Genomic DNA, 12685 nt, shown 5'->3' with positions numbered 1-12685 from the left:
GATGGGGATATTTATGGAATCTCCTGCTCCACTGAGTTGCTTGATTGTCCACCATCATTGACAACATGACAATGTTAGGATTGTAGAGCTGTGATCTGTTGATGGTGATCCCCTAGTTTGTCACTTACTGCTTATGCCACTTAGCATGTAAGTAGGCCTGTATTGTGCAATCACAAAAACTGATCCCTTGTTTTTAGGTATGCTTGGTGCTGCCCCTGGCATGACCGCCTGCATTCTCCTGTTGTTATGTTATTTGTCCTGTCACCGCTCCCTAAAATTCTGCACCATGTTTTTATGTAACTTAGCCTCAATTTTATTTGTTTACCCATCCCCTCACCCTCCACCTTTTGTTTGCTCAAAACAAATTATATTCTGCTTCCAGGCCTAACGAAAGGCTCTGACAAAAAAAAAACTGACTCTGTCTCCACAGATGCTGCCTGACCCCCTGCGTATTTTCAGTTTTCAATTCCAATAGTTTTGCTTTAGATTAGTGCTTAATTCTTTTCCACTTCTATAAATATAGACTTTGACATTCTGCTCTAGCCTTATACTGCTTTGTACTTCCCGTCCGCTATCTGATGCTTCAATAAGTCCATCCGTCCACACAGTCAAGCTCTTTAACTGGCAACTATCTCTGGCTCAAATTTTATTGCATGTGCATGCCATCTAAAAATTTCACCTTCATGTTTTGGATCCAAACTACAGATACTGTTGTATTATTCATAAAAAATCATGAACTAATGTATTTCCAGAGTGCCACACTCATTGTTGCACTATCAGTCAGCAGTAATCAATGTGATCAATTATATAGAGATTTATAGAATGTCTATGTTTAAAAGTATGATTACCTCGAACATTCGGTTACCGCAACAGGTAAATAAACAGAAGGCAGAAAAAGTAACATCTGGAGGAGGAGAAGTCAGCGTTTCAGATAATACCCTTCTTCAGGACTGGATGTGAGGGTAGGGAGCTGCAGATAAGGTGGTGGTGGTGGGCAGTGGTGATGGTACTAAAGACCATATTGGGAGCACCAGATACAGTAAACTTGGTTGGAGGAGATGCAGGTGAAGCTCTGTCTCACCTGTAAGGACTGTTTCAGGCCCTTGGTGGAGGTGAGGGAGGTGGTGTGTGGGCGGGTGTTACATCTTTAACGGTTACAGGGTGGTTTGGAGCGGTTGGTGGGGAGTGTGGTGTAAACTAAGGAGTGGTGAAGGGAATGGTCCTTGCGGAAGGCAGAGAGGGAAGGGGAGTGGAAGATGTTCTGGGTGGTAGGGTCTAATTGGAGTTGGCGGAAGTGTTTGAAGATGATACATTGAATGTGGAGGCTGGTGGGATGGAAAGTAGGGACAAGGGGGACCCTCTCTTTTATCTCTGGAGGGGGAAGCGCTTACAGCTGAATGGAGGTGGCGTGGTGGAGGGCTGTATGGATGACAGGGGGTGGGGAGAAAAGATGCAACACCCGCCCACACACCACCCAGGGCCCGAAACAGTCCTTCCAGGTGAGACAGAGCTTTACCTGCATCTCCTCCAACTTATTTGACTGCATCTGGTGCTCCCGGTGTGTCTTCACTATTTCACTGAGACCAAATGTAGACTAGGTGACCGTTTCTTCGAACATCTTCACCTTGCTAAACAACCTAACTCCCCGCCCCTGTCATCGTCCACTGCCATCTTCATCCCCCACAATGACGCCACCATCCTCCCCCTCCAACATATCTGTCCTTGGCCTCCTCCAGCGTCACAGTGAATCAGAACGCAAAGTTGAGAATCACCATCTTATCTTGCAGCTCTCTACAGCCTGAAGGACTTAACATCAAGTTCCCTAATTTTAAATAACCTTCCCACCCACCTCCAGGTTCCCTTTCCAGCACCCAACCAAATTCATCCCTCCCATCGACCAACCAGGTTGTACATAATACTGGTGTCCATCTATCACCACCCTGCATTCCCACCACTCCACTTTCTTTTTTATCTGCAGCTCCCCCTACCCCATATCTAGTCCTGAAGAAGGGCAATACCTGAAACGTTGATTTCTCCTCCTCTAGATGCTGTCTGGCTTGCTGTGCTTTTCCTGCTTTATGTTTGCCTACCTTGGATTGCAGCATCTGCAGTTTTTTTTTGCCCTAACCACAATATGTAACATCTTAAGAGACACTGACAGTTCCTTGAACCACAGTTCTCGCTGCATCTCAAGCACACGTTCCTTCAGCCACCTACTCTCGCTTCTTAAAGTTCACTTGATCCAGAATAGTATTCCACTCTTTTGTCCAACCCCATGCAGAAAGCCAAAAATCTTATTCTCTGCGAGACATGAAGGATTGCAAGCTGCAAGAACTCATCGGTACCAACACCCTTAGATCTTTCTTCTCATTATGATTATCTGACCCCATTGCTTCTTCAATTACATCAACATGCACTATATTCATCATAGTTTCCCAATTGCTCCTCTCTTATCCGGAGAGGATATACCCTAAAAGTCCACAGCTCCATTGCCTGTGCCACCACTTCAAATAATATTGAGGATTATGCTCCGCTTTTGTTTTGTCATCCTTGCTTGCGTGTATTTTTTGGCCAGAATCTCACCACTCCAGCACCTTCAAGGTAGACTCTTTTTACCCATTACTATTATTTTCTCATATCTAGACATCTCACTTTGTCCTCTTATCTCACCTAATCTTCTCACCAAGAACTGCCAGCATGGCATTGGCTAATTTAATTTCTCCACTTCTAGTCTGTAGCCCTCTGAACAGGTTAACGTTCCTTTTTTTTCAATCCAAACAAAACAAAGGTAGTGTTGCTTTCTGTTAAACCAACCTCTAGCGAATGATAACTCTGCAACACACGCCTCTACTTCTCAAGGACTGTGATGCCATTATCGGGCATCAATCTATTGTCTTGAGTCACTGATGGTTTCTACTGAAGCTCTTCCCTCCATAGCTGTAACCGCATATTTAAGGCCTGACTTAAATCAAGTATTTGATAGCCCATCTTGGTAACTGGGAATGACTTAGGGAACTAGGGAGTCGGCATTCCTCCAGCCTCAGCTGTAACAATATTATGGTCTAGCATGCATCCTTTAGCTACCAAAAATTTCACAGTGCAAAATTCAACTGATTAAACTGAGCAGGAGATTAAATGTCCAAATCTTCAAATCATCTGTTTCACAGAAGTTCATAAAACTGGGGCTATTTTATGACAATGCAAGTTCTTCTGCACAGATTTCATCCAAAAATTTAACTGCTCCTTACAGTTACAATCATTTACACAGTATTTAATGTTTCTAATCTATCTGTATTGTAGTCATTTGGCAGTTTGAAATAGTTTCTACTCTGGATCAAATAAAATTTATAAATTAGCCCATGATCTCAAATTTCATCGATATCCAGCAACTTCCATTCCAGGAATTCAACTCACATTATCACCTCAGTTTACAAAAGCGATATGTTATGCCTCACTCAGTCAGCATGTCAACAATGAAACTCAACTATATCCACACTTAATCACAAAAAAATTAAACTTTTTTAAATTTACCTGTCTATTAGACCTAGGTTACCAACAAGAACAATTATTTATAATGAATAAGCAAGCTCCAGCGACAAGTAAATAATTATAAACTATCGATATATGACTCTAATAGATAAAACTCTAACATCCTTGTAAACCTCCTTCTACACACGTTCACACAGACAAATGTATACAGGAAATCAAACGTGGGTGTAATGGGTGGAAGAAGACTTGGGAGGCAGTTCATGTCCGTGGGTTCACCAAGATTGATATGTGGTTTGACAGGATGTGCTGCTTTTTGACTCTACATTTCCAGGTCCTTCCACTTGCTGAATGAGCCACACGCTACCTTCACAGTTGTAAGTCTATGTCTCACTGGTTAAGAGATTCAACTTACAGCAAATGCTGGGGGAACAAAGCTAGCTCTCTTTGAGGTTAAGTGATAATGGGAACTGCAGATGCTGGAGAATCCAAAGATAACAAATAGTGGAGCTGGATGAACACAGCAGACCAAGCAGCATCTCAGGAGCACAAAAGCTGACGTTTCGGGCCTAGACCCTTCTTCAGAGAGGGGGATGGGGAGAGGGAACTGGAATAAACAGGGAGAGAGGGGGGGAGGCAGACCGAAGATGGAGAGAAAACAAAATAGGTAGAGAGGAGAGTATAGGTGGGGGAGGTAGGGAGGGGATAGGTCAGTCCAGGGAAGATGGACAGGTCAAGGAGGCGGGATGAGGTGGTGGGTAGGAAATGGAGGTGCGGCTTGGAGGTGGGAGGAAGCGATGGGTGAGAGGAAGAACAGGTTAGGGAAGCAGAGACACACTGGGCTGGTTTTGGGATGCAGTGGGGGGAGGGGAAGAACTGGGCTGGTTTTCAGATGCAGTAGGGGAAGGGGAGATTTTGAAGCTTGTGAAGTCCACGTTGATACCATTGGGCTGCAGGGTTCCCAAGCGGAATATGAGTTTCTGTTCCTGCAACCCTCGGGTGGCATCATTGTGGCACTGCAGGAGGCCCATGATGGACATGTCGTCTGAGGAATGGGAGGGGGGAGGGGGGAGTTGAAATGGTTCGCGACTGGGAAGGTGCAGTTGTTCGTTGCGAACCGAGCGGAGCTATTCTGCAAAGCGGTCCCCAAGCCTCCGCTTGGTTTCCCCAACGTAGAGGGAGCCACACCGGGTGCAACTGATACAATATATAATTTGCAGAGCACCTCCGTGCGGTTTGCAATAAACAACTGCACCTCCCAGTCGCGAACCATTTCAACTCCCCCTCCCATTCCTCAGATGACATGTCCATCATGGGCCTCCTGCAGTGCCACAATAATGCCACCCGAAGGTTGCAGGAACAGCAACTCATATTCCGCTTGGGAACCCTGCAGCCCAATGGTATCAACGTGGACTTCACAAGCTTCAAAATCTCCCCTTTCCCTACTGCATCCCAAAACCAGCCCAGCGTGTCTCTGCTTCCCTAACCTGTTCTTCCTCTTACCCATCCCTTCCTCCCACCTCAAGCCGCACCTCTATTTCCTACCCACCACCTCATCCCACCTCCTTGACCTGTCCATCTTCCCTGGACTGACCTATCCCCTCCCTACCTATACTCTCCTCTCTACCTATCTTGTTTTCTCTCCATTTTCGGTCCGCCTCCCCCTCTCTCCCTATTTATTCCAGTTCCCTCTCCCCATCCCCCTCTCTGATGAAGGGTCTAGGCCCAAAACATCAGCTTTTGTGCTCCTGAGAAATTGCTTGGCCTGCTGTGTTCATCCAGCTCCACACTTCGTTCTCTTTGAGGTTAATGTGTTTTTCTCTGCAAAGAAAAGAAAGATACCCTCCATGCAGAGATCTAAAGGCATCTCACTATCTTGTTCTAATCGTATCTCCAGCTGTTACATTAACTGGACGCCAAATCAGTTGCTAGTGGGCAAAAGGTCTTTATCATTGACAATTGGTCACTACTCTAAAGACCAGTTGGCTACTTGTTGCAAACTCCATTCATACATGCCCATTAGATCTGACTCATCTGCAAACCATCTCCTAAGAAAGAAAAAAGAAACGCAGAGTTTAGCAGCACAGGGAGGCCGTTCATCCCTTCAAGCCTGCTCCACCATTCTTTACAATCATGGCTGATCATCAATAGCATCATCCTGCTTTCTCCCCATAACTTTTGATCCCATTCACCACAAGTGCTATATCTTGTTACCTCTTGAATACATTAAATATTCTGGCATCAAGTACTTCTTGTGGTAATAAATCTCACCACTCTTTAGGTGAAGAAATGTCTCCTCATCTCCAACCTAAATCGTCTAGCCCAAAAATCATTTCAGAGGGCTCAATCATAGAATCCCTACAGTATGGAAGCAGGTCACTGGGCTTATTGAGTCCACAATGGCCATCCGAACAGCATCCCACCCAGACCCCCACCCCCACCCCATAACACTGCATTTACCATTAATCCACCTAGCCTGCACATCCTTGGACAGTATGGGCAACTTAGCACGGTCAATCCGCCAAACCTGCACATCTTTGGACCGTGGGAGGAAACTGGAGCACCCAGAGGAAACCCACGCAGGCACAGGAAGAACATGCAAACTCCACACAGACAGGTGCCTAAGGGAAGAATCGAATCTGGGTCACTGGCACGGTGGAGCAGCAGTGCTCACCACATGGCAGAATAGTAGTTTCTACTTGAATACAGAGCAGGGTAAACAGCCACTTACAACCAGTATCAGGTTACCTGATTTTTGAAAATGCAGTATCCATCAACAATCTTTGGTTTTTTTAAAATAAAAAAATCACATTTCAGTCCACAATCAAAAATATAAAAATATACAAAAGACATGGTCTCGAGAGGTAGCAATTATCCATCTGCAACTGACAGTGGTCATTTCCACAATATTACTTGAAAATCTAGATTTTTTTTAATGAAATGTTCCAGTGAGGGTTTGACTGGATTTCAGATAAGTAGAAATGAAATTCATAGCTTGAGGAAATTTTATTGAAACATTTGCTGACTTGCAAGACCCTACATCTCCATATTGCTCCCCAGCTCCCACAGTTTACTGAGCATCTTCATGAAAATTTGATGTTGTATTCTTGTCTATGATGAATGAGCATAATATTTTAAAGAGTCAATATCCTGAGAAGTATTTAATCATTTAGTCTGCTTCCAGCCCGCATTCCTGGAACACCCTTTTGACTGGTTTCTGCATAAGGTAAAAGTGTAAAAGATTATTCTCTGAAGCAGAAAGGGGGAAAAAAAACATACAATGTCATCTTCTTCTTCCTTTGGCATCTCTCCATTTTCTTTAATGTCTCCTCTACTAGCAGAGACTGGTTTTTGTCTCTTTTTCCGATTGCCTCTAGCAACTTCTTCATTGTTGCAGGTCGATGGTTCCTTTCTCAGAACAGATATCCTGAAGTAAAATAAGAATAAACAAAATCAGTAGTAAGTGAACAAGCTGAATAAAATTGCTTTCTCCCTGAATTTTAAATGATTCAGATAAATTGGGGAACCATTAAGTGTACTGGGTGGGGTAGACTCCAGAATTCCTGCCTCCAATCCAGTGTCTGGCTATCTTTGCTGGTGTGGGGTAAGCCTGTTACACATATCATTCCCATGCTTGTTGCAACCACTGTAAAAACATGTATTCCAACCACCTCTTATAGGAAAATATAGGCCTCTCAGCAGAGTACTGAACCATAGGGATTTAGCCCTAATTGGAAAATTGGGGGGAATCACTTGCTCCTGAAACTCCTTGGCAGACTTTGAAATAGATAAAAATAATTGATTGTTTCAGTTTCCATGGTTACAGACTGTATAATAAAAAAGGTAGATAGGTTCATACTGCAGATTGATCCTGCAAAGGTAAGTTGATCACTGCATTCACCAGCATTATCTAAATGTTGAAATGCGTTAAGAGTAATTTTGCTCATTGTAAAAAATGCACTTAAGCTTTTAAGATTTATTAAAACACTGCTTGGGAACATGAATGTCACGACCTGAATGTTGCCTAGTCAGCAACGCCCACCTCCCATAAAAAGTGAATAAATTAAAAAGAAGGATTTAAATCTCCACCCCTTTCAAAGTGAAAAGATATCCTTTGGCAGCTTTCGGTTAGAGAAAAATAAAACCTGTTGCTGTAATCCATTAACTGACAGGAACAACAGAAAGCAAGAGAAAAGAAATGTGCATTTATCGAACTCATTCTGTTGCCTGAGAGAGTACATCAATAGCAATCACTGTCCACCAATGTGCAGACATTGTCTTGCTTTGCATTCTATAGCGCTTGTATTTACATAATACTTATAACAAAAAGTTTTTTGAGATGGCACAAAAGAAAAATCTCCAGGAAATGGATGTCAAGCCAGGAAAAATAGTAATGAAACATTTTTTTTCTAAATAAATAGGTTTCTCAGTAAGTTTTAACTGTGAAAGGGGAATCAAATAGCTGAGACAATACTGAGACAAGCAGAGAAAAAGGCCAGAGTCAGAAAAGGGATGTGTGACAGGATTTTAAAATTTCAGGTACCATGAGTTAAGGACTGAACAAGGACAAAGGCAAAAAAGTTCAACTGGACTTCATGAGAGGAAGAAATTGCCTACTCCTGCTCTTAACTTCGGTGCTTCTATTTCAGATAACAATCTAGTACACTTAATCTGAACTGCCTGTGAGGCACTTACATCCTTCCATAAATAGGGAAACCAAGGCTGCACATAGTGTGGTATATGTGAACTCACCAATCCGTTGTAGAGCTGAAGTATAACGTCCTTAATGTCCAAGTGCTCTCATTATAAAGGATAACATACCATTAATCTTCATGATTATACGCCCCAATTGCATACTAACATTTAGTCACTCACACAATAGAACATGTACATCCCTCCGCACTTGGGATTTCTGCTGTTACCCTCCAATTAAGTAACGCTCTGTGCTTTAATCATTCGTCCTACCAGAGCAAAAATTTCACTAGCTGTCACAGAACTAATAGCTGGTTAGCCCATACTACATTTTTCAGTGGTGTTCTGCACGGCATGTTAGAGAAGGGGATAAGAGTTACAGTAGCCCTCTCACTTTCATAAAGTCCTTTAGTAGGAAGGGCCAAGTTTGGGTCGCAAACAGCAAGGAAATGTAGGTACGGAAATATTCTAAACTGCAGATCCATTCTGTTGCATTGTGGTCACAAGCCATCAGGAGAGAGCAAAGCATCACAGTTGCTCTGAAACTGACTGCCTCCAGTTTTGAACAAAGCAGACTATTCTTCATCCTTTTCTTCACACCAAAGATCTGCCTTGTAGCAGCACATCAGCTGAGTGAACAAATCTCAGCCATTCATGTGGACCAGTCCCCATGCGAATATAGCATCAATGACAAACAAACTGGAGAATGAATATGAGAACTGAACGTTTGAATAACAAAGATGACATAAATATTGTTTGTTGTGCGGTGAAACCGAAGACAAAGTGAAATTTCAATGAGGGTACAAAATTGAAAAGGTACAGACCTTTGACCAGAAAACAGCATTAGTTTCATAATGAGTGCGAACTCTCTTCATGTGCACTAAGCACGAATTAAGACAAAGGTCAAGATAAACGAGAAAACTGTGAACAGCAACTGTAAAATTAAAACACTTCGAAATAGAACACCACTAGTGCCCACTAAACATTAGTGAAGAAATATCCAAAAGCAAACAAGGTGATTTAAATACAAGTGCAGTATCAAACTGCATGTAAGAACTGCAAGAAAGGAAAACATTCTACATCAACGAGGAATAATGCATACCAAATCTTTATACAAAGCAAAAAAAATCAACTACAATGCCATTATGTTAAAGCAGCCCTCAACAGTACCCACAAGCAAATGAAGTGAACTGAACAAACAGCCACTTTTTGAGGCACTCAGCAAGAAATACCCTTGACACCAAGATGAACAGTTTTTTTTTTCAAAACAGCCTACTACTGCATTCACTTGTCTTTGAGACCAGGAAGGTTGGATGTAGACAACTTCTGACTCACAGAAATACTCCACAAATTCTCTTTTCATTTGTGGGGTGAGTCTGTCACAGGCTGAAACAGATTTATTGCCCATCCTGAATTACCTTTGACACATTAGTGGTGAAATGCCTTTTTGAACTGCAATAGTCCTTAGGTTACAGGTACACCCACAGCGCTGTTAGGATAGAAGGAAATTTCAATATACTGATCCATTGACAATGAAGGAACATTGATTTGGTACCAAATCAGAATGGTATGTGGCTTGAGGAGGAACTGGTGGGTGGTGATACTCCCATATGTCCACTGCCCTTGTTCTTCTAGGTTGCAGGGCCAATGAATGTTGGAGTTGCACTTACTGGGCAACTGGAGGCAGGAATTCTATTAAACCCCCTAACTGGGGTCTTGTAGATGATGGAGGGGGCTTTGGGGAGACATCGGTGAATAATTTATTGCAGAATTCCTGGCCTTTGATCGGTTCTTCGAGTCACAGTGTTTATAGATTCTGGTCAAAGGTAACTATCAAGTTACTGATAATGAGGAATTGTAATGACAATAGCATTGAATTCAACGGACACGAGTTACATTCTGTTGTTGGAAATGACCATTACCTTGCATTTGTGCGATATAAACATTACTCGCTATTTATCAGCCCATATTTGGATTTTGTCCAGGTCATATTACATTTGAACATTGACTGCCTCAGTATCCGAGGAGTGGTGAATCATGCTAAACATTGTGCATTCATTAGCAAGTATCTTCACTTCCGATCTTCGGTTGGGCCTACCCTGAATATCTCCTGCAATGATGTCCTGAGACTGGAATGACTGACCATTAACAATCACAGCTGTCTTCCTTGGTGCCAGGTAAGACTTCATTCAGTGGATGCTAGAATCAGTCAAGTGCTGCCTTGTTATCAAAGGCAGTCACTCTCACCTCAGCTCTGATGTTTAGCTCTTTCATCCATGTTTGAAACAAAGCGCTAATGGGGTCAGCAGCTCTTTGGTCACGATGAAAACGGAGCATCAGTGAATTGGGGTGTTTACTCCTTTGCAAATGCTGCTTTATTGCACTGTAGATGACTTCTTCCATCAGTAGGCTGATGAATAAGAATAGGCTTAGCGTAGTATTTGACTGGATGGATTGTCCTGCTTTTTGTGGACTAAACATAGTTGGGTAATCGTCCACTTTACTGGGTAGATGCCAGGACTGTAGTTATTCTGTAGAACAGCTTAATTATCTGCATAGCTAATCATGGATTTTCAAGTTTCCAATTCCATTTCCAGCCTTCCTGGATCAGTGATAGGGACACTGCCATACACAAGAGCCCTTTGACAGGTACCCAATACAAACAAAAAGAAAGTTGGCAATTTTGATGTTATTATAAAGGCTGTATTTAACTGTATTGTAGTTCAATTAAAAGGTTACTCTCCCAAAGCATTACAATTTTATTTTGTTCACCTGTGGGTACCACTGGCTCAGCCAGCACTTGATGCCATTTTAGTTGCCCTCAAGAAGTTTGTGCGGGCTGCCTCTTGCATCGCTGTTGTCCATGTCTTGTAGGTAGATGCACAATGCCCTTAAAAGAGGGAATTCCAGGATTTTCACCCAGCGTCATTGAAGGAACTGTGATTTTCTTCCAATACAGGAGGGTGAGGGGCTTGGACAGGACCTTGTAATTACTGGCATTCTCATGTACCTGCTGCCCTTGTCCTTTCAGATGGGTGTGGTCATCAGTTAGCAAAGGTGTTGTCTAAAATCGTCTTGGCAATTTTCTACAACCAACTTGTCCACACTGCCGCTGCTGAGCTTTGGTGGTGGAGTGACTGAATGTTTATTGATGGGGTACTAATCAAGTGAACTCTTTTGTCCTTGATGGCGTCAAGCTTTTTCAGCATTGCTGTTACTGGACTCATGCAGGCCACTCATCATAGTCTTTCCAGATGGTGGACAAGCTCTAGGGAGTTAAGAGGTGAGTTACTCTCCGCAGTATTCCTAACTTCTGAACTGCCCTTGTTTCTTCACATATGCTGCTGGATTTATTGACAATTCCTGGGCTTCGTCTCTCTATTTTAAACTTTATCTTGCCTGGCCATGATTTTCAGACAAACTTCACAGTTAAAGGAAAGTGAGGTCTGTGAAATCCAGACGTGTCTTTGCACTACCTGTTGGGCATCTGCTTGGCAACAAATCTAACAAATTTGAGTCCTTCATCTCTTTAGGCCTCTATTTCTGCTGAGGCAGCATCAAGATGCAGAGTATTCACAGCTTCCTTTTGTTCTGACTTCCTAGTATCCCAGAGGGCAAAGGCAGTGAGCTAATCTGGCTTTGTATAATTGAGTAACACCAGAGCCTATTTAGGTACTGGAGCCTAATACGGTGATTACATTGACACTAAGCTGAAATATCAAGATATGGTCTATACAAATGTAAAGGCCCTTTGCAAATTCAGCAAAGAATTTGCATATTCCATCTCTTCATGATAGACTGTTCAAGGTTTACTGACTAAGCCAAAGAGAAACACACAAAGTCAGAATGGAATCTAAGGGTAGTGGAAGACTGAATCTGTGCTAATAGTACAAAGTTGTTATCTTTGAACATCCTATAATCGCTAGGGTGTGCAAACAGGCCATTTGGCTCAACATGTTCACAATGACCCTTCGAAAAGCATCCCACCCAGATTCATTCCTGTTCCTGTAACCCTGCATTTCCTATGGCCAACCCACCTAACTTGCACGTCTTTGGACTGTGGGAGGAAACCAGGGTGCCCAGAGGAAACAGACACGGTGAGAACATGCAATCTCCACACAGACAGTCCCCCGAAGGTGGAATCAAAGCTTGGTCCCTGGTTTTGAGGTACCAGTGCTTATCACTGATCCAATGCTGCCCTCTAAATAATAGCTTGCACTCAACTGACTGTGGCATAACCTGCTGACTTTGGCTACTATCATAGTCAATCTTCAGTCCAGGAGTCAAATATCCTATTATGGGAGGAGTTTGGGGTGGCTGGAGAAGAGTTCTCTGAATATTTTGCTATTTTGTTTCCCTCCTTAACAAAGTGCATCACCTTGCAACACAAAGACAACAGTAAAGGTAAATGCGGAATACAGATCATCACTGGGTGTACAACAGGGTGTCTGCAGGTAACTGCTTGATCTAGCATCTTTGAAAGTGGTTATTTTAATCAATTACTGTG

At 42.8% G+C, this 12685-nt stretch overlaps 1 protein-coding gene across 1 annotated transcript in view; it reads right to left on the bottom strand.

Moving 5' to 3' along the window:
* l3mbtl3 (L3MBTL histone methyl-lysine binding protein 3) overlaps positions 1-12685 on the bottom strand; it is a 151587-nt gene that overhangs the window by 114385 nt on the left and 24517 nt on the right. Inside the window, exon 5 of the mRNA XM_048531981.2 lies at positions 6766-6913. Within this exon, the coding sequence (XP_048387938.2) occupies positions 6766-6913 (148 nt within the window). The remainder of the gene's footprint in view (positions 1-6765; positions 6914-12685) is intronic.

The sequence above is a fragment of the Stegostoma tigrinum genome, chromosome 4 (assembly GCF_030684315.1).
Source record: "Stegostoma tigrinum isolate sSteTig4 chromosome 4, sSteTig4.hap1, whole genome shotgun sequence".
Taxonomy (NCBI): Eukaryota; Metazoa; Chordata; class Chondrichthyes; order Orectolobiformes; family Stegostomatidae; genus Stegostoma; species Stegostoma tigrinum.
The sequence above is the reverse complement of the archived record's forward strand: the minus strand, read 5'-3'. Positions and strand labels throughout refer to the sequence as shown.